Source organism: Panthera uncia, chromosome B1, assembly GCF_023721935.1.
Source record: "Panthera uncia isolate 11264 chromosome B1, Puncia_PCG_1.0, whole genome shotgun sequence".
NCBI classification, from domain to species: Eukaryota; Metazoa; Chordata; class Mammalia; order Carnivora; family Felidae; genus Panthera; species Panthera uncia.
In genome coordinates, this window is record NC_064811.1 from 159711305 (window position 1) to 159732850 (window position 21546).

The following is a 21546-nucleotide window of genomic DNA, read 5'->3' on the forward strand; positions in this document are numbered from 1 at the left end:
AATATTAAATTTTCCTTCAATACATGCTGGCTGAGTTATTATGACACAAATACTTATTGTTTGGATACTAGGAGTTATGACATCACCCTACTACATACTTTGCTTATTGCTTACAAGAATCAATGACCTGCTAAGTGGGCACTGCTGGAAATGTCTTTCCTCATGAACCTGAGACAAGAGGCAGAGTCCCAGAGGGCAGAGTGGGTTTCCTTGATGGGGACTCATTGACTCACTGGCACCCCTATGCCTGTGCCAGCAGATGCCATCTTAGAGCGGGGAGCTGGAGAGCATCACCCAGATCCCAGGCAGTGTTGCCAGAGGCTGGAGACTGGTGAGCTGAACCCTGAGGACGGGTCCTAGCTCCTATTCTTTCATTCCACTGCCACCATCCCCGGCTTCCCTTAATCCATACCCTGTGCTCACGGATGGGAATGATTTACTTATCCACCAGCATCAGCTATTCAACTAGAGAGCCAGCTTCCTGGATCATTTCTTATGTCCTATGAATATTTATGGAGGATTCAAAGATGAGAAAAGTGACTGGTGCCAGAAACACAGCACAGATAAAGTACAGGCTAAGTTCAGAGGTAGACACAGAGAGAGGATAGCCTTTTGGTGTGGGCTGAAGGAAGCTGAACCCTTAGGAATAATTTCAGAGAAGTCAGTACTGATATTGTTCCCTGAAGAGAATTCGTGTATCTATTTTTCACCCCCAACCAGCATGCTTCCCCCAATCAGGTTTCTCCACTTCACCTCTGTGCTGAGCGACCTTAAGCATATATCCCTAAAAGTCGAATTGTCCTTAAAAATCCACAGTTTGCAAGTTAAGAAAATTGCCTCTACTTCATATTTAAAACTAACTGAATATGAATATTAGCTATGCATATATTTTGCATGTATTTCTTTGGATTTAATCTAGAAATAAAGTACTTTTATTGGAAAACTGGAAACTGCTACATCTGAAGGTTTGATGCTATTCTAAGTCAGCTCTATCAGACTTCGAAGCAACCCTAGAACTTCTTGAGGTCTTCTGAGACAGATGGAGACACTCTCCTCTCTCATGTTAGGTATTCCCAACACTTGGATCAAGAGAATCCAGAGCATCAAATGCTAAAGCAAGAAGGTCCTCCAATCCCTATAAGTTTAAAGACCATTGCCTTATACCACTGCTTCAGATACTGAGCAATGAAGTTGGTGGGCAGGGGATGATTGCAAATAAAGAAGAGGTTTTAGGCTAGATAAGACTTTGCAAATCAATGTTAGAAAATCATTAGCTTAATTTAGTCCCTGGGGGAACAGAGGCCAAGCTAGAGCCCGAATTATTTAGATGTATCATCCATAATCATTCATTTAACTATGGCTTGACCACAAATTGCATACTTCATTGTTGCCATGCAGACACAGTTAAAAGGGAGTGCATGAGAGAGAATGTAAATGATTTCTATTGAAGAATTTTTAGAACAAGGGTGCCATTAACAGCTAATGAAGGTGATGCTGCTTAAAATTTGCAACCCCAAGAGTGCTCCACAGACCAAGATCATCAACATCACCTGGCAGCTTATTGGAGATGCAAATCTCAAGTCCCAACCTGGACCACTAGATGAGAATCCACATTTAGGAGAGCTTAGGGTGACTGATAAGCAAACTAAATTTGGAAAGCCCTGGGTTAGATCAGTGTTTCCCAGTCTGGTAAGGGTTAGAACCACCTGTAAGACATTGAACGCTTATGGACTCTAGGCCCCACCCCAGTCCAATTATATTAGAATCCCTGAGGGAGGGGCTGGCAACAGCTGGTTTTAAAGCTTTGCAGGTGCTTCAAGTGTGTAGACAGGGTTGGGAAGCATTAGACTGGAGGGACAGCATCTGGCATGGGCCTTACTTTCACTTCAATCTTACAAGGCATCTGTATTTTCATGTTTCATTCATCCTACTCTGCATTGGCATCAGGTTCCACATTAATATACAACACCACCCCAGCCCTCATGCAACTTGAAATCTGGAATAGAAATACTTTTAATTAACTCACAGAACAAGTATATTAAGTTGCACTCATTCAGAAGCCTATTTATTCAAAAAAAAATCATAAGGGGCAACAGATATAAAGAGAATAAAAGTTTTGAAATAAAATTAAACTAGATTCACATGGCAACTCAGGATGGAGTTACTTTAACTATAGTGAGAATATTTCCTAAAATAAGATGGGGTAACGGTTCAAACTCATGTCTTTGTTGTGCCTGCTTGATAAAAGTTAGTTCCTAGACATCCTGGCCATAGAGAAAACAAAGACTGTAAGCCAGATCTCCTAATTCCTACTCCATGTTTTCCCATGTCCCACACTGACATCAGTTCTACCAGGCAGACACAGAGGCTGCCCTCACAGAGACTGGGAACGTGGTGAACATGAGACAAGGGAGTGTTTGGAAAGAGGAAGTCAGAAATCTCACTTACTGGTCATGAGAGGTTCATGTATCTGGTCATAAGTTTGTGGTTACCACAGCAATCTAATATCCTTTCAAAGCCATATGGGATGGATTGTAGATTGCCAGGAAGTGTAGGAAAGATCCAGAGAGGTGGCTTAAAGAATAGAGGTGTATGAGTAATGGTTAAAGGATGTAAGATTACTTAGCCAGAAGACGAGAAGCTGAAGCATTACTTAATAACACATGAGACACATAGAGGATTGTGGAATTTAGACTGATGGCCAGCTGTTCTTCCAAAGATTCTAAAAAGGAAAAACAGACTGAGCCTGAACAGTAGGCCTTTAGAAGACAAGGAGCTTAAGAGAACATGATGCATGATGTTAAGACACATTTACTGCCCATAGGGTGGGTAGCTGAGGAATGTTTATAGAACGAGAGCATTATTAATACCCAGTGGTGAAAGGGAGAGCATTTAAACCATGCCAGATGATGGGACTTAAGACTTAAAGGGAATCTTGCTGGAAACAGAGAGATGAATAAGATGGTAACTCGGGATTCTATGAATTTCTAGGTATAATTCACTCTCCATCCTAGGCACTGGATGAAATAACATTTTTTTTTAATTTTTTTTTAACGTTTATTTATTTTTGAGACAGAGAGAGACAGAGCATGAACAGGGGAGGGGCAGAGAGAGAGGGAGACACAGAATCTGAAACAGGCTCCAGGCTCTGAGCTGTCAACACAGAGCCTGATGCGGGGCTCGAACTCCCGGACCGTGAGATCATGACCTGAGCCGAAGTCGGACGCTTAACCGACTGAGCCACCCAGGCGCCCCTGAAATAACATTTTTTAAGGCAAAACTCTTGAATATTAAATCATCAGGGTTAAGCAGACTTATGGACATCTTTCTTAATCATTTTCACTAAAAATGATCTCCCCTTTGTGTTAAGAAAGAGCAAGTAAAATGTTCCCATTTTGCCAGAGTTAGTTCTTGCTTCCCCTGTCCAGCAGCATTCTTGATATATGAGTTTTACTAACTGAAAATGAAAGGTCCAGGTATTAAGATTTCATCAGCTCTGTTGACTGAAAAGCAAAATGAAGATGATAATCATTAGCAGTTTACACTAATCAAGATATAATTACAGTGGGAATTCATGAGTGCACCTTCAATCCCAGTCTCATGCTTCTTGGTTGTGAAACCTCAATAGGTGGTGTAGACAACAACCATGCATAGGTTGTTGACTGACTGAAGACTCTCAGTTTAGATGATTACACTCAAAACTCCCAGACTATGTCTTTAGCCAGTATCACCCACAATAAGAATGGCTGCAATTCATGATACCTCAAAGTGGTCAAAGTCCTCTTGAAAACCTAGATGGATTCATAATTAAAGCTATAGACTCAACAATGTGTGTGCCCAGCAGACAATTACTAGAAAACCCACACAGGAGAAACTGGCTCTCTGAAGGCTGAGAGTAAAGTAAGAAAACACAAAATGTCATATTTCTAAGCTTTCAAGTAAGTAAACTGGCTTGGTGTCAGTGTCACATAACAAGTTAGATAACAGAATAACCTATTGAGAAATTAATTAATTGCCTTATATTCCTATGGACTCACTTCATAAAAATGAAAGGTATTTTCCACTTCATTCCAAAATGAGGCCTAAGCCTTGAAGTCTGGTTTTTAACATGCCAAGCATGGAATGAACAAAGGCACATCAGGCTATCTGAATAACAAGGGGGTCCGTGTGTCAAAGAAGTGTGTGCCTAACTAATATCAGGAAAGGAACTAGCTTGTTAGGAGCAAGGGGAAAGAGGGTTGCAGTAAGGCTAAAGACCTGGGCATATTAAAAGCAGTGTGTCTCAGGTGGCAGGACATCCCTCAGAAATGTTCATAATGGAGTTTTGGCCTTCCTTTCCATAGCATCACTTGGCACAAAGGAGATGAAACCATCAGTGGAAGTCACCGACCTGAAGGAAGACAGGAGAGGGAGACAGGCCTGAGAGGGAGACAGGAAAGTGAGATCCACTTCTGAGGAAGCCCTGGGACTTCACCTACAGCCTGTGGCCCAGAACACAACAGCATCCTAGATGACCATAAAGTAGCCAGAGTCCACAGGCTGAGATCTCTTTGAGGATGTCCACATGCCTCTAGGCCCTTGTGTGGCCCTAAAGAGCACCCCAAAGAATGACCAAGATGGATCTTCTAATCTGTCTTTAGGGCTAGAGGATAGAAGTAATTTACACTGATTTTTAAAAGGTAAAGAAATATGGGGTGCCTGCGTGGCTCAGTCAGTTAAGTGTCTGACTTCGGCTCAGGTCATGATCTCATGATTTGTGGGTTCCAGCCCTGCATCAGACTCTGTGCTGACAGCTCAGAGCCAGGAGCCTACTTTGGTCTGTGTCTCCCTCTCTCTCTCTGCTCCTCCCATATTCAATGTCTGTGTCTCTCTGTCTCTCAAAAATAAATAAATGTTAATAAATAAATAGATAAATAAACAAACAAATAAATAAATAAATAAAATGTAAAGAAATATATTTGTTGTACTCAAGGGAAATCCATTAATTCATTTATCATAATCCAATAATCCATTAAATCTGATTATTCCACCAACCTGAACGTTACACAAGACTTTTGACACTGACGTTTAAATAATACAGATATTACAAAGGATGAGAATACAGTCTGGGACACTTACTACCAATTATTTTAGGTAAGATTCTTACTTTACAAGTGCCTTCTCAATTTCATAGACTAGACAGTTTTAGGGTTCTTTAATAGTTGATTTAAGAGTAGTTGCCAGAAAATCTCTCAGAGTTTTTTTCTGAATAGTATTGCATTCTGTGTATGGATTCCAAGCCCTGACCACATCTTCTATTGACAGTTTTCAGCTTAAGCACAGGAAACTGACAATTTTATTGTTCTACTCTATTCCTTCATAAAAATGTGTTAAAGAACACTTTCTGGAACAAAGGTATAACCACATCATAAAAGCTGCTGAAATCATCAACTGTCTTATACCACTATTTGATCATCCAAAAAAGAAAAGTGAGTTTATGCTATTTAAAAGGATTTGTGAAAATCACCTAGGCAGTAGTCTCATTGTTAAAATCTTTAAATCCATCCAGTCTTTGATCTTTTGTTTCTCTGGTCATCAAATATAAAATCAAAAGACAGCAGCCTTGATCGAATCATTGCTCCAAGCCACTTGTGATCCAGTGTACAAAAGTCATGGCCAAAAGAATTTAGCTAGCCTCACACTGCTTATGCATTTAAACCCTATTCGCTGTACTACAGTCAGTGGCCAGATTGGTATGTTTTCTCTTGACAGCTGACATCATGGAAGATTACTGCAAAACAAAAGAAAGCTCTTTGCCATCAACCTGGTATATCACCCTGGGCAAATGGCTTTACCTCTCTAGGCCTGTTTCCTCATCGGGAAAATGACATGGTTGGGAAATAATGATGGGTAAGCACCTTTCAGGTCTGCAATTATATGAATCTATTACTTGTTGCATTTGTAAGAATTAGAAAAGCCAAAGACATCATCAGAACAAATGCATCGATCTAGAGATGACATCTTAGAACATGCTACCTTTTCCAATTTAAAAGAAAATGCACTGCTATGAAGATCCTCTGGTTTGACAAAGTATTGTTTGCATCTATTAAAACAAGTATCTAGACAGGCTATGTTGGCAAACTGAATAACCTGATTCAGATGATAGAACTGCTGCAGTATATAAAATCTTATATGCAAATCTGAGGTGCTGATTGAACCTGGAGTGCATATATTATTTAAAATTTGAATTTATGTAACTTACAAACAGATCCAGAACACCCTGATCTTTATTCATTCAACAGAGAACTCAAATAAGCAACTCCGTGTCTGGCATAGAAATTTATGGAAAAGTTCTGAAGCTCTGTCTCACTCATTTTCCATAGAAAATAAGGAAGGAAAGGAGAGAAACAACAAGATTGCAGAAGAGGAATATATGATAAACACACACACACAAACAAGCAGAGTGGACGAGATCATTGCTTATCTGTTCTTTTCCCCACATTGCTCACTGTTCCTACAAATGAGAAATGCTTGATTTAAAGTTTATACACATATCTTTGTGGCTTTGCTGCTTCCAATCATCTTAGTGAGAGCCTTAGAGTGTGAACTCTGCTGTTCATTAGGGGAGCAAAAATCTGGAGATCATTTTATGAAGCATTATTTATCACTACCTGGAGATGAAGGTCCTGAAACATGGAATCAGAGGCCCTGAGTTCAAGCTCCCGTTACATTATTTCACTACATAACATCAGGCACGTCACTCTGCCTTCAGTCTTACTTCCCTCTTTGGTAATATGGAGATAATTATACTTTAGACCTCATGGTTTTTATGAAGAGTAAGTAAAACAATGAATGTGATGTTTCTGATAGAATGTCTTTAACACTATCAGTTATGATCTTTTTATGTATTTTTTACAGAGTGAGTGTGAGGATGCAAGCAGAGCAGGGGGGCAGAGAGAGAGGGAGAAAGAGAATCCCAAGCAGGTCCCATGTTCAGCACAGAGCCCAACATGGGGCTCGATCCCATGACCATGAGACCGTGACGCGAGCTGAAATCAAGAGTCAGACATTTAACCAACTGAGCCACCCAGGCGCCCCTGTGATCATCTATTATTAGTCTAGATTCTGCCCTCTGAACTATAGTTTTACTACACACTAGGATCTTTAAAATATTATATCTTTTTATTCAGTTTTTCGTGATGAACAGACTTCTTGAAAAATTTTATATAAATGTAATGGACATAACTTTTGACATAGTCAATTCTTGTTATTCATAGTTAGTTATGTTCTTCATAAAGTCTCCAAGAACACTGAATTAGCAAAGACCAAACCATTGCTCCTCAGGATGAATTCAGGGTTAGGTTACTGTGAGTATATGGTTACATTTTGACCCACTGATCAATATAGATCCTTGCTTTATGTGTGCTTCTGTTTAAAGATACCTTATTTAATATACATTCTTGATTCATTAACATGTAACTCAAAGTCAACAAGATACAACTCATGCCTAAACTAAGCTAAGTTAAATGTATGTATTCTTGCCATAAGTCACATCTCAGCCTTCTTGCATTTAGAAACACTAGACAGCACTCCAGCACTACCTTTGGGGGGCATTTTAAATAATAAAGTCACCAACAAAACCCACAAAAATGTGTAAAACCTGGCACTAAATAGATTGCAAAAAAAGACATTTATTTGCAGTATGAAATTTGAAACAAAAGGCCAAGGATTGCCTTATTCATCTTCAGCTAAGAAAATGCCCATGGGGCAACTCAAATTTTTCACCATTTTACACATGTCTACAAACAAACATTAATGTGCCATGAGTGTTGATTTTGTTGTTACAAATAAATCTTAGTGAGTGGGTGAATTCACAAATACAGAAGTTGCAAATAATGAATATCGATTGTGTGTATGTGTGTCCCTACCTACATATATTTACATACAATAATGTACTCATTCAACACTTACTGGTGTGGCAGGCGCTATATTAAGTATTACATACACCGTCTCCTTTATTATAATAATTCTGGTATCTAATTATTACCATCATCTTTCCAATATGAAATGGAGGGCTGGAGAAATAAAATAACTTGCAAAAGTTCACACAGGTATACCGATTGTAAAACTGAGTCTGACTTCAGAGCCTTCATTTATATGCTATTTAAAAGGATTTGTGACAATCACCTAGGCAGTAGTCTCATTGTTAAAATACATTACTCTGTATTTCACCTATTTTTACCAGGAGAAAAAAAATTCTTTCAAAGAAGCAAGTGGACACTCAAGACACTTCCTATAAAGTGAGAAAACCACTGCTTTTAATCATTATATTTAACTGAAATTTAAATAACCAAGGTAACTTACTTTGAAAACAAAGCTATAGAATTTAAATGCCTATCATTATTCTTATGTATGCTTCCAATTTCCACTCATCTAACAAATATTTATTAAATGCCTATTATGTGCCATGAAGTGGTCTACATGCACTCATCATCAGAGCCATTATGCTGTAATGCCTCTGGAACACACTTCAAAACTATTCTCTCAGTCTTCTACTGTTAAGACATACACACATCACAAGAACTTCAAACTCTTAAGGGCCAAAAATGAAAGAAAGTTTACTGCTGAGTCTAATGCCATTTCCTGTCAAACCAATGATGTCTGAGAATTATATAAAAGAGAGTGCTCAATATCCATTTTTGCTAAGAATGATAGATGTATTCATAAAAGTTTATATGTGAAACAGTAACTTTAAGGGACAATGAATCAACCAGGATAGATTAGGCTCTTCTGCAATAACAAACAACCCCAAAGTATCACAATAAAGGCATCTTTCTTGTTCTTGAAAAGTCTAATGTAGGTTGAATGGCCCTCCTCTGTCTTGTAGCCTGGTCTTAAATTAATGCACATTACATCTACACACGATTAACTCAAAGTCTGGGGAATGCAGGAAGCAAATGGATTTTGGATGACTAACGTGTCTACTACAAACGCAAATTAATTTTCTTGTTAATCCTAAATACAATACCTAACTATTGAGATTACGGATAATCTTAAAATTTCACTTTGATTAATGCTAGATGGTGGGGGAATACTTGTGGTTTAAACTTTTTTTTTTCCTATGCTTCGGATTTCTACTACACAATTCATATTCTTTTGAAAACAAAATTTTAAGAACAGCTAAATGATGTCTTCTTTAGAATTTTGAGTAAGAACAAAGTCCCATTCTTGTTTCAATTATCTTGTTTGTATGGGTTTATCATGAGAAGAAGGGGAAAAACACTAGCTAACAAGCATAATATTAGGGCCTGTGACCTGTGTCATGTACCATCACTTAAAAGAAGTTGGCTTGGGTAAGGTGTTAAATAGTGCCCCCCCCCCCACATTTCAAATTCATGTCCACAAAGAATTTCAGAATGTGAACTGATTTGGAAACCAGGTCTTTGCAGATGTAATTGGTTATGCTGAGAGGAGGTCATAGTGAATGAGGGCGGGCCTTACTGGTGTCTTTAAAGTAAGAGGAAGGACACAGAGATATACAGAGAGGATGGGCATATGAGATTGGAGCCACAAAGTTAGAATGCCAAGGGAAGCCAGCAGCCACCAGAAGGTAGGAGGAGGCAAGGAAGGAGGTTTCCCTAGAGCCTTCACACAGAGCACAGCCCTGCCCACATCTTGATCTTGGACTTTCAACCTCCAGAACTATAACAGAATAATTTCTGTTATTTTAAGCCCCCAACTTATGATAACTTGTTGCATAAGCCCTAGAAAACTAATATAGGTTGGATGATAGATTTCAAATAAGTACTAAAACTCAGGAATTACAACTATATTAGGATGTTGGCAAAATCTGGGTAATATTCATCTGTTTAGTTTTCACAAATATCTTAGAATTTTAGACCTATTGGAGACATTAGCTGTCACTCAGTCTTATAGCTTCTCTGGAGACCTTTCCTGCTCTCAACAAGGGGAAGACCCTGGGTTTTCTTCATTCTCAGTTCTCGGAGTACCTCCCCAACGTAGAGGTCTCAAACATTCCTCTGCCCTCAGTCACATCTATCCATTGATCCCTGTTCTGGTGCTTCCCCTGCTCCTCACAGGTGTACAGCCCAGGAAAATGCTGGCATTTTGTGTATAAACCCACACCAGCACCATTTTCTCTGTGCTGCCTCTTCCTTGAGATCATTCACTGTCAGGATCAACAAACCTTTTGTGGAAAAGACCACATAGCAAATATTTTAGGTTTTGTGGACCATATGTATCCTGTCACAACTATTCAGCTCTGCCAGTGTAGCCCCCAAATGGTCTTGACTGAAGGTAAGTGAATGTGTATGGTAGTGTCCCAATAAAACTTTATCTATGGACACTGAAATATGAATTTTATATACCTTCCCTGTGTCACGAAATATGTTTTTGATTTTTTTTTAAACCATTTAGAAACAAACATTTTTGGCTGTCAGATCAGATCAGACAGTAGGCAGCAGGTCAGATTTGGTCCTCAGGCCAAAGTTTGCTAATCCCTGATTTAGATCAGTGGTTCCTGACTAGAGTCAGATTTGCCCACTAGGAAGCACTTGGCAATGTCTAGAGACATTTTTATTGTTACAACTAGTGGGGCTCTTCTGGAATCTATTGGGTAGAGGTCAGGGATGCTGCTAAACAGAACAGCCCCTCCCCCAACTGAGAATGTCATACCGCTGAGTGAGAAACCCTGGTCTAGAAAAAGGATTCCTTTGAGGAATTGAGACCTTTCCCTAACAATCCCCACTGGTTAGATGGTTATTAAGGCCTTACTTAAGGTCTCTCCTCATAAATTCTTTTCAGACATCTCCAACCACAATTAATTTGACCTCTCTTCAATATCCTATTGTATTTGTAGACATTCACACTGTGTCATATATTGTTTTCCAGTGCCTATGTTCTCTCCTACTACATGGGGAGCCTCCAGAGCACAAGGAGTGTCTTATTCACTTTCTTATTCTCAGGACACAAGATGTTTGTTGAGGGGAACTAAGCTAAGAAAATAATGAAATGAAATCTCCATATTATGGGGCATCTGAATGGCTCAGTTGGTTAAGCATCCAACTCTTGATTTCAGCTCAGGTGATGATCTTGCATTTCATGGGTTTGAACCCTGTGTCGAGCTCTGCACTGACAGCGTGGAGCCTGCTTGGGGTTCTCTGTACCTCTCTCTCTGCCACTCCTTGCATGCTCTCTCTTCCTCTCTCTCAAAATAAATAAACTTAAAAAAAAACCTCCATGCTATGAATTCTCTTATAGCAGATACCCAAAGAGGGAATTTCAACTTTGACAGAGAAATTACTTCTGTCCCTTAGGGTAGAAATTTTCTGTTTGAGAATTCCAGCTTTGTTGGGTGAGTCAATCACCAGCAGAAGGACCCACGCTCCACATAATATGAACTACCTTTGGCCAGAAAGCCTAGAAGGACTGGAGCTGTCTGAACCTCTACTCAATGAGAAGCTCCACTGTGAGCCAGCCAAGAATTCCCACAGCCACCTCTTGAAGCATCAGTGACAAACCTACAAGCATCTGTTGAGCTCATGCACTGCCTTATATGAGGCTAGGGCAATTGAGGCCACAGACAATGATGGATTTGGCAGAGTCACCCAGCCCTGAGTTTGCTCTTCCTGCTTGTCAGACCTGACATGTCTGATGCCCCTTGGATTCCCAACTCAACTTTCCTCCCCACCTCCTGATCTTCCCTCATCCTTACCTTGAGATCTTCAGGGCTCACAGCTCATATCTGCCCCCACCCCCAGCCTCTGCACTGGCTGTGCTTCTTCCTAATACCACTGCTATCAGCTAGTCCACACCCTGGACAGCCAGGACAGCACCTTTATTAGCTCCCTCCTAACACACATCCAAAGCCCCCAGCACACAATCCAAAGCCCAGTGGCCAGCCTTTTGGGCATTCAGACTATTTCTCCCATCCTCCAATTTAACCTCTGTTCAAATCTGGTCTCCTGCTTACTTCTATTAGCTCTACCCTTCCTCCTGTCTGTCCAATCACACTGGATTAATGTTTCATTTGGCAGATTTCTGTGGCTGTTTTGATTCCTCTCTTCCCCCAGGTTTCTGTGACCTCATACCCTAGCCCATACTTGTATGCTTGTACTTGTCCTCAAGCATGGACTGAACACCAGGTTACATTTTTCTGTCACTCTCTGTCATGGAGAAGAACATGGCAGACAAGCTTGTGTACAGGAATGTGGCAGAATTCAGAATAACTGTGGAGATGTGGTTCCTCTGTGAAGAGTGCTTATAGACCAATGGGTAAAGAAAACTCACCCAAGGGACACGGCCTTGGACAATGGACAGTAAGATATTTTAAGTGCAAAATTATATGGCACAGAGTTCAGAGGAGAATAAATAAAAATAGCTCCATTTCCTCAGTGGACAGAGCTAAGATTGGTTGAGCTCTTTGTGATAAGCATTTTATATCTATTAATCAGCTTGTGTAATTATCACGGAAAACCCTTGACGTAAGTAATAGCATTATACCCACTGTACAGATTAGGAAAAGGAGGCTGAGGCAAGTGAAGTCCTCTGCTAATAAAGAATGGGACCCAGATATGTCCAACTTCAAAGCCCATGCCATACTCGTATTGCCAGCAGCCGTGATAGATTTCAGAGACGGCATGAGACCTTAATTGAGCCTTGGAAGATGAATGTACTGAGATCTACAACAGGTAGAGGGAAAAGGGCATCTTGGATACAGGACGGTAGGAGGGAAGACACAGAGGGCTGATGATACAGGAGACCTGTTTGGCCTGTGTGTAGAGAAGATAGAAGAAATGAGGTTGGAGGCATAGAAAAGCTAACTTGTACAGGCTCCTGCACGCTAGGAAAAGAAATTCACCTTGGGGCCCCTGGGTGGCTTAGTCAGTTAAATGTCTGACTTTGGCTCAGGTCATGATCTCTTGGTTCCTGAGTCCGAGCCCTGCATCAGGCTTTGTGCTGACCACTTAGAGCCTGGAGTCTGCTTTGGATTCTGTCTCCCTTTCTCTCCACCCCTCCCCAGCTCATGCTCTGTCTACCTTTCTCTCACAAATAATAAACACTAAAAAAAATTATTTAAAAAAAAGAAATTCACCTTGACATCATAGGAAATAGACCAGAAGTTTTGTACAGTTTAGTATTAAATTGTGTTTCGGGAATAGACCCTGATACAAAGACAGACCTTTTGCCCCTCAGGCAATCCCCTGACAAGAGTTATGTGAGCGCTGTCTACATTGCACTTGAGGTTCCCCAAGGTGGATATGTGAGAGGTACATACGGAAGTGCCTTCTTTGGCCAAGGGCTTACTTAGGTCAGTGTCTATCCTGTGGCTGCAGTTAACAAACTACCATAATTTTAGTGGCTTACAACAACCTTATTACATTATCATTCTAGATGTCAGAAATCTTAATGCCATAGGGAATCTTAATTTCTCCTTGCTGTGTAACGCATATTCATAGGTTCTGGGGACTGGGACGTGGACATCTTTAGAAACCACTGTTTGGTCTCCCACAGTCAGTGATCTTGCCCTGGGGGCTTGATCACTGGCAGATCTGCAGTCATCGAACATACCCTTGTAGGCCACCCAGGCAGCCACGTGGGAAAAAGTACAGCAAAGTGCATAGGACCCCAGAATGAAGCTATCAGGCAGTGCATGGCTCTGTCTGGTTACTTGTCCTCCTCATTCTGTTGGAAGTGCTCACTTTCACCCACAGACTCAGCTCCCTGTGAGGGGCTTCCAAGGCCAGATCCCAGCCTTACAGATGCAGAACTAAAACAGATGCAGCCTGACCTCTAAGGTTTGGCATCAGCCTCTGGCCCTTTATCATTTTGCATTTTGCTTTGCTAACAGAGCTTCTTCCACATCTCTGAGATCTATGCCCTCTCAGGGCTCTCAATGGGGTGTCTGGTTCCTCCTTTTATCCTCCAGAGATCTTGAGTTCTCATCCTAAAAATGATTTACTATTGCATCTACTTGCCGGTTACCAGTTCCAGATCCAGGGTCCTGCCCCCAGCTTAGTGATGGGGTCTCTCTCCTCCCGATAGCTCCCCTTCCCGCCCAGCAGTCTCCTCAGCTCCATGGCCAGCCCTTCCCCCCATGCCCACCAGCGCTGCTTCACTCCAGTGGGCAGCTTCTGTGCCAGGCCCTGCTTCGGTTCATGGAACTCATCCCAGAAAGACTTGCCTCCAAGGAGACACACACAATGTCCCTGTGTGCTGTTCCCGAGGTAGTATTTGAACAACCCCACATTAACCAGGAAGTCAGTCTTTGGTAGAAGAAAGGAGTTGGGCTGCACCCCCATCAACTTATTTACCACATGTTCACCTTCTACTTTCCAAAGCTCTTTAAATCTATTGTTTGCTCTGCAAAAGGGCCTGTGAGGTAAACACATCCAGTGTTAGATTTAAATGACAGATGAGAAAACTGAGGTTGGAAAGGAGAACGAACCTAGCAGAGATCACATGGCACCTTAGGCCAAGCTGGGGCCTAGGATCCTATCTCCCGACTCCCAGGCCAAAATTCTTTCTGCCTATCAGCTCAGTGGGTCAAGCCTGCAGGTAGCATCAGGCTGAGAATCTGGTTGGAAGGATTTTAAATGTCATCTAAGCCAATGTCCTGGGCTGGACCCCCCTGAGGAAATGCCCTGTGGAGTATCAGCCAGCTTCTGCTTCAACACCCCTCCCCAACCCCCTGTCACCCATCACACCCCAGTCCTATGTCAGCTCCAGGACCTGTTACTCTGGGAGGGGCAGCTTACACAGAGTACCTGAGCAGGCATTGCCATCTCCGCCATCCTGGCTCGGTTGGTTGGGTTTCCTTTTGGTTTCATTACAGAAATCTAGTATCTCTGAATCTTAATAATCTTTTTCTTATCTTGAGCTCAGATCTGACTCCTTAATGTTCTACCTACTCATTAGGTACATTTGTTGCATCCAAGCTCACACACACACTCCCTCACTCACACACACAGTCACATTCATGCACACACACATATACACAAACACATACTCTCACATATTCTCACAAATTCTCTCACACTCATGCACACATGCAAACACACACTCTCATATGCTCACAGTCTCACACTCACACATGCACAGACACTCTGACATAGTCTCACACACATTCACACACACACATATCCTCACACATTCCCTCACATACACATTCACATATTCTCACGCTCATACATATACACTTTCTCATATTCTCACAAATTCTCTCTATACTCCCACATGCACACACATATACACACTCTCAGTCACACACACATATTCTCACACACTCACACTCATGCACACACTCATATTCTCATACACAGTCACATGTTTTCACACATTCTCTCTCTCTCTCTCTCTCTCTCTCTCTCTCTCTCTCACACACACACACACACACACACACACACACATACACACACACACACACCAGAAATCTCTTTTTTCCCATGATGACTTTCCAAAGATTTGCCCCTGATTAATCTGTTTTCCATGGTAAACCACCCCTGTTTCCTTTATTCTCCCCCTAAAGAGAGGATTTTCATGACCTTCACTGTTCTGGCCTCTGACCTACACCTCCTCTAAATCCTTCTCACAGTGTGGCAAATGACCTGACTACAGCAGGTAGTCAGCCTCTGATTTGGCCAAGACCTCCATGCTGAGGTCCACTGACCCTATGAGAACAGGGTGGGCCTAGAATTCTCCTCAAGCTTTCATCTTGCAGCAGGACCTAGAAAAGCATGAACAGGAAAAGAGATTCTGAAATGCACTAAGCCACAAGAATGGGAACTGGTATTTGTCCCAGCAGGTCTGTCAAGCTTTTCAGAAATTCTAGTAAACATGCTCCCATCTGGAGAAGACAACTCAAACTGCAATAATTCTGCAGGATATCCAGTTGATGCTTGATCAAAGCACATCTTGCGTAGGCGGAAAGGTAATGATTCACAGATACCGATTGCTCACCCTCATCAGACGGAGTAGCTGGGGGAAGCAGTGACTTGTGCTTCAATTATCCCTACCCAGAAATCGCTCTGGTTCAAGAGCCTGTTATTCTTGGAGGGGTAGCTTACACAGCATCCCTGAGCAGGGGACTTGCTTCTCTCTAGCACCTTAATTCAGTTGGTTGGGTTTTATGTGTTCTTTTTTTTTTCCTTTCGTTTTCATTACAGAAATAATTTCAAGCCAATCTGATGGAGTAGGCAGAGAAGTTCTTAGATGTGCATCGGGCAGCCACAGCTTCGAGGGTGATGTCCTTCAAGAATGGCCACTGGGCTTGGCCTCCGGCAGCAAGAAAAAACGTCAGGCAATCCTGACTCTATTCACAAACTGGAGGGATTGAGCTTAGTAGCTCAGGAAGCCCATGACTGGATATTCTTTTCTGGTGCCTCTAGGTCCTTATCCTTGCTTGCAGTAACTGAATTTGTGTGTAAGACCAAGCCTCAACCTATATATTCTTGGTCTGGAAACCAGGTTCCTGATTTGTTCCTTATACTTGACTTCCAGCTCAGTACTCTTGTCTTAAATATTGGTGTCCTGTCACTCTCTCAACAGCCTTTACTTTCACCAGCCTGCAGCCAGGGCCCTGCTACCACCTGCCAGACTTTCCCAATGCTGGTATCCAGCTTGGGTCTCTGCAGGATCTCTGTATCCAGATTCTCTGTTGCTAGGTTCCACTCTCCTATTAAGCCCTCAAATCCTTATCCTGTGCCACACCTCCCAATGCCTACTCTCTGCTTATACTTGTACCTAATGACTCATCTGGCTCTAGAAGGATACACTGCTTCCTCTGCTCCCTGCCAGCAGCTCGGTTGACACTAATCCAAGCCTAGGGACCAATTTAGCCTCCCAGACCCTCTAATTATGTTTGGTGTTGCCATCTTCCAAGACCCTTTCTGCTGTAAGCAGCTTCTGAGAGAATGGGTGAGAGCCTAAGCTACAGAAGGGGATGTGCAGCCTGAGAACCATGAGCTAGTTGAGAAAGGGAGATGCAGGCATAAGGCAACTGAAATCTGTTTCCTCAGCCCAAGCCACAAGTGGATCAAGCTACTTACCCCCCACCCTCCCTCCCTCCCCTTCTTCCCTAACTGGCAATGTGATTTTGCTCATACTGAGGATTGGGCCAGCTCTGTGGACACCAAGACAAAGTCATTGAGTAAAGGGTGCAGTTTAAGTGCTCCTGATTTTTCCTTGGGAATATTTGTTGGGAACTAACAAATTACCCCCAAGTTATATTTACCAGCTCGGAGGGTATTTGAATTCAGAAAAACAAACTGGTACTTGCTTATCTGGAGGATGTATTTAAATTCACAAAGAACCATTTGTGCCATGTGGTGTTTTTTTTCCTCACAGAAAGAATAACTCTCCCCCTTGCTAATTGACATGATAAACAAAGATCCAGCTTCTCCTCTCCCATCACTACCTCCAAAATTAAATTTAACAGCAATTCTCTGCTTAGGCAGAAAGAACAAATGGGCTAGTTACTCATTCGTGGAAAACAGGTAGAAATTTTCCAGTGACGGTTTCTTTGAGGTGTCTATTTTAAGAAATTTGTTGGGGAGTAGGTTACAAGGTGAATATCCAACCTTTTAGAGAGCAAGAATAAGGAGTTTCAACTGAGTGGCTGCTTATACAATGCTAACACACGGAGTGTGCCCAGGAACAAGCTGAGTTCAGCTCCAGATTTCAGGTGTTTCGCAACCCTGTCCTGTATCTGAATGTCATAGCCACCCTCACAAAAACAATATCCTTCAGTTAAACTAAGTAGAAAAATATAGTGAAAAGATTCCTTGCTATTCTCTAGGTGAAAGAAGATATTTTTCTTAAGGAAAACACTGGCGAGAATAAAAGCCAAGTATTGTTTTAGGCTCTCTCCAATCTCCAAAATACCATTTAAAAAATAATTACTCCCACGATTTATGCATGATTCATTAGACAAAAAGATAAAATGCACTGCTAAAATTTAATTGCACTGGATGAGTAGACATCATGAAATATATCCCCAGCTTCTTAGGATTATAACCCAGGCTAGTAACATCCTCACCATAATTTAAACCTTGTCCAAATAGTCTAACTTGATTCAACATCAACAGTAGTTTAGTTTCATAATTTGATACACTTACGAAGAATTATTTTAGTTAAGCAATTACAGGGTCAAATGATCTTTTATCAATAATTAAGCTTCTTCTTGTCGAAGTTAATAGGCTGGAATCATAAACAAAATGTATGTCACCTCGACAGGGGGGTGGGGGTGGGTGGGGTGGGAATACCTTAGTTGTCTGCAAAGAAGCATTTTAAAGACCACAGTTTTCCTCCTCCACACCCTCACCAAGATAAGAGCAGGATGATATCCTGCATCATACTGGAACAGACAGTGAATATACCCACTCTACACAATACACTACCCATTCCATACGGATTACACACTGAAGATAAGAAGAATAGCATTCCTTACATAATAGGTATAGTATCTTATATAATATATGATAAATATGATAGACAACATCTTGCAGGATGTAAACAGCCTTGCAAAAGATGCCAGCTGCTGAATTATTAATCTGAAGGAGCCAGGGTGAGAGAATGAGAATGTGCAATTATATACAACCCTCTGATGACAGCAAAGTCTGCTGTCCCACCCCTTTAGGTTTTGAAGGACATCTACCATTAGGTTCTATTCAGGCAGCCTCTTCTGAAGAAGAAGCACAATTAATGGGACAGGCATGGTTCCTGGACTTCAGTATCTCCCATGATCATTCTCATACACATACCTGTGGTATTTAATGGGGTTTTCTCTCCTAGCAACAGTTTTAACCTTTTGGCATGGATTTTGCCTTGATAATGTGAGTCAGCCACCACTGCCGAAGTAAAGGACATGTTACAGAGTGTACAGCACTTATTCTTATCCACCATATCAGCATCATTTCCCTGCAAAGAAGAGAGAGAGAAAAAAAACATTAGCGAGAACCTGAAATCTTAAAATTTCTTTTTTTCCCCATTCCATTCTGTTGCAAATGAGATGTACCAAAAACTTTCTTATTGAAATGTCTAGTTTTTGCTCTGCAACCTTTTTTTGTTCATGATAATCATTATCAAACATTTTCAGTTACTGACTTCAACCTACATTTATTTGGTGGCTACTCTTGCCAGACACAGGGAATGTAAGACACATGCGCAGAGATGAGTTGTCCAAAGAAAAACAGGGCCCACAATTAGGTGAGAGCACATTGTGTCTGGCACCATGAGGGAAATGGTCTCTAATTGCACCCATTATGCTCATTAAAGTAAGTAAAATATCAGAGTTCAGATGACCTGAATTATTTAGCAGAAATTATCATTTGGCATTCAGCTCTGTCTTTCACCAATTTTAGCCTCACCAGGATACATGGCCACATGTTCAAGATTTTCTTTTTTAAGATTTCTTTAGGAAGTTGAACATTTTTCATAATTAACTTGAGTGTATATCATAAAGCTATGATGACCATGCTGGCTGAATTTTCTGGGAGATTGTGTGTAATTTCCTTTTCTTTGGGAAAGGTGATTAGTTAAATATGGCACAGAATACTTAAATCCAGCTTGATTTTTATTCTTTTGTAAGACAATGGAGATGAATCATGATTCAGAAAAAATAAATCCTTTGTCAGATCATGTGACCTGGTTATTGTGCACAAAGATCACCAATTGCCTATATTATACAAGGGGAAAATTAAAATTTGGGCTCTCCTCCTGTCTAGATACTGAGAGAAAGGCAGACTCAGATAAGGAGTTAATCTAATCCTCAGTGGAACAGTCATAGCAAAGCATCTTTTTGTTAAAGAGCAGCCTTGGATGAGGATCTGGCCCCACAATAGCCCCTTCTCTTATTCCAAGCAGGCTCAAAGAATGCAATGTAAAATAGCATGAGGAGAGGATGAAGGTGGGGCTAGAATGGGAAAAGGGAATTATATATTTTCTGCAGAACAGTAAGATGTCCAGACTGCTAGAGGGATGTTGCCTTGCAAATTAAGTGGCAGTCAGAAAACTAACTCCTTCCTCCTTATGGCATTCATCGGTAATAGCTCTCATAATTAATGTTCGTCTTTGGGAGAAATGTAGTCGGGGCGTGGGGGGCACCTACTGCCATTTATTCTCTTGACCTCAGATTATTAAATCTTAGTGTGTCTCCCCAACCCTTTTATCAGAGTTAATGGGTGAGATTTAAGAAATGTTCCGTTTGGAGGTGGGGGGCCATTGAGGAAATAGATCCTGTATACAGACGAGGAGCTCCCCTAAAGGTCCTTTCCTGGACAGAGAAAACACTTAGGGCAAGAAACCTGGGTAAGGCATGAGGCTGTGTTCATTGAGTGATCCTTGCTGATGATTTAAAGTTTTGAGTTACTTTGAGTTTTCCCCTTACACTCAGTTAAAATTAAAAAAATCACCAACACTTTTACACCTTTGTGGTGTATACTGTGGGAACTAATTGGACTAAGCAGTACAGGAAGAGTTGGTTTTTCGTCACCTACTTCTGCAACCAGGCCTAGGAGATGCCACAGCACCCATGCAGGGTGTAAAGCCCAGGAATATCAGGAAATTACAAATCAGGAAATTACTGAAGGGTTTGAGCCCAGTAAATAAGGAGTGGATACCTCATGAGGGCTGAAAGACCCAACTGGTACTTGACCTTATATGTTAGAGGATATTGGCCTTGCATATAAAAAAAAGAAGAAAGAAAGAAAGAAAGAAAGAAAGAAAGAAAGAAAGAAAGAAAGAAAGAGAGAGAGAAAGGGAGAAAGGTTGTCAAAGTGAAAGTGGATACTTAAATTACTCATTTTTCACCTTCTTGCACATAAGTCAAAGCACATCATTTTTCTTAAAATTAGGAACAAGATCATAAGCCAAAACTTAACCTACACTTTACACCTATTTACAATCTGTGCATCCCTTCTGCGTTTCTATAAAAAGTGTCAGCTAGGGGCGCCTGGGTGGCTCAGTCGGTTAAGCTTCCGACTTCAGCTCAGGTCACGATCTCGCGGTCCGTGAGTTTGAGCCCCGCGTCGGGCTCTGGGCTGATGGCTCAGAGCCTGGAGCCTGCTTCCGATTCTGTGTCTCCCTCTCTCTCTGCCCCTCCCCTGTTCATGCTGTGTCTCTCTCTGTCTCAAAAATAAATAAACGTTAAAAAAAAATTTAAAAAAATAAAAAGTGTCAGCCAAGCCTAGCCTTTCTCCCTGTAGTTCTAAGATGTAGACATTTCCACAGAAATGCTAGAAACCCAAAAAAGTGGCTGGTGTCAGTATGTGAAGTGTACTCAGAAATAGTTTCTAGGGCAAAGAGCTGAATTTAAATTGGATAATGATCAATCAATTTATGATATTCCTTCATTCAACACATTTTTAAGGACCTGCCATATATGTAAGATGCTGTGCTATATGAATATGACTCTCTTCTCTCTTCTTAAGGAGGTTGAGACCAGGAGAATTGAAGAAGGTACTCAGAAGATAAAAAGGAAAATAGTATACTCAAGAAAATATAGTCTCCTATTAGACTCACACTCTCCCAATTGTAAAGTAAAACAAAACA

General features: G+C 41.2%; 1 protein-coding gene across 1 annotated transcript in view; it reads right to left on the minus strand.

Moving 5' to 3' along the window:
* The window catches only part of ZMAT4 (zinc finger matrin-type 4), a 248482-nt gene that overhangs the window by 102777 nt on the left and 124159 nt on the right, over positions 1-21546 (minus strand). The window contains exon 3 of the mRNA XM_049630076.1: positions 18759-18915. Within this exon, the coding sequence (XP_049486033.1) occupies positions 18759-18915 (157 nt within the window). The remainder of the gene's footprint in view (positions 1-18758; positions 18916-21546) is intronic.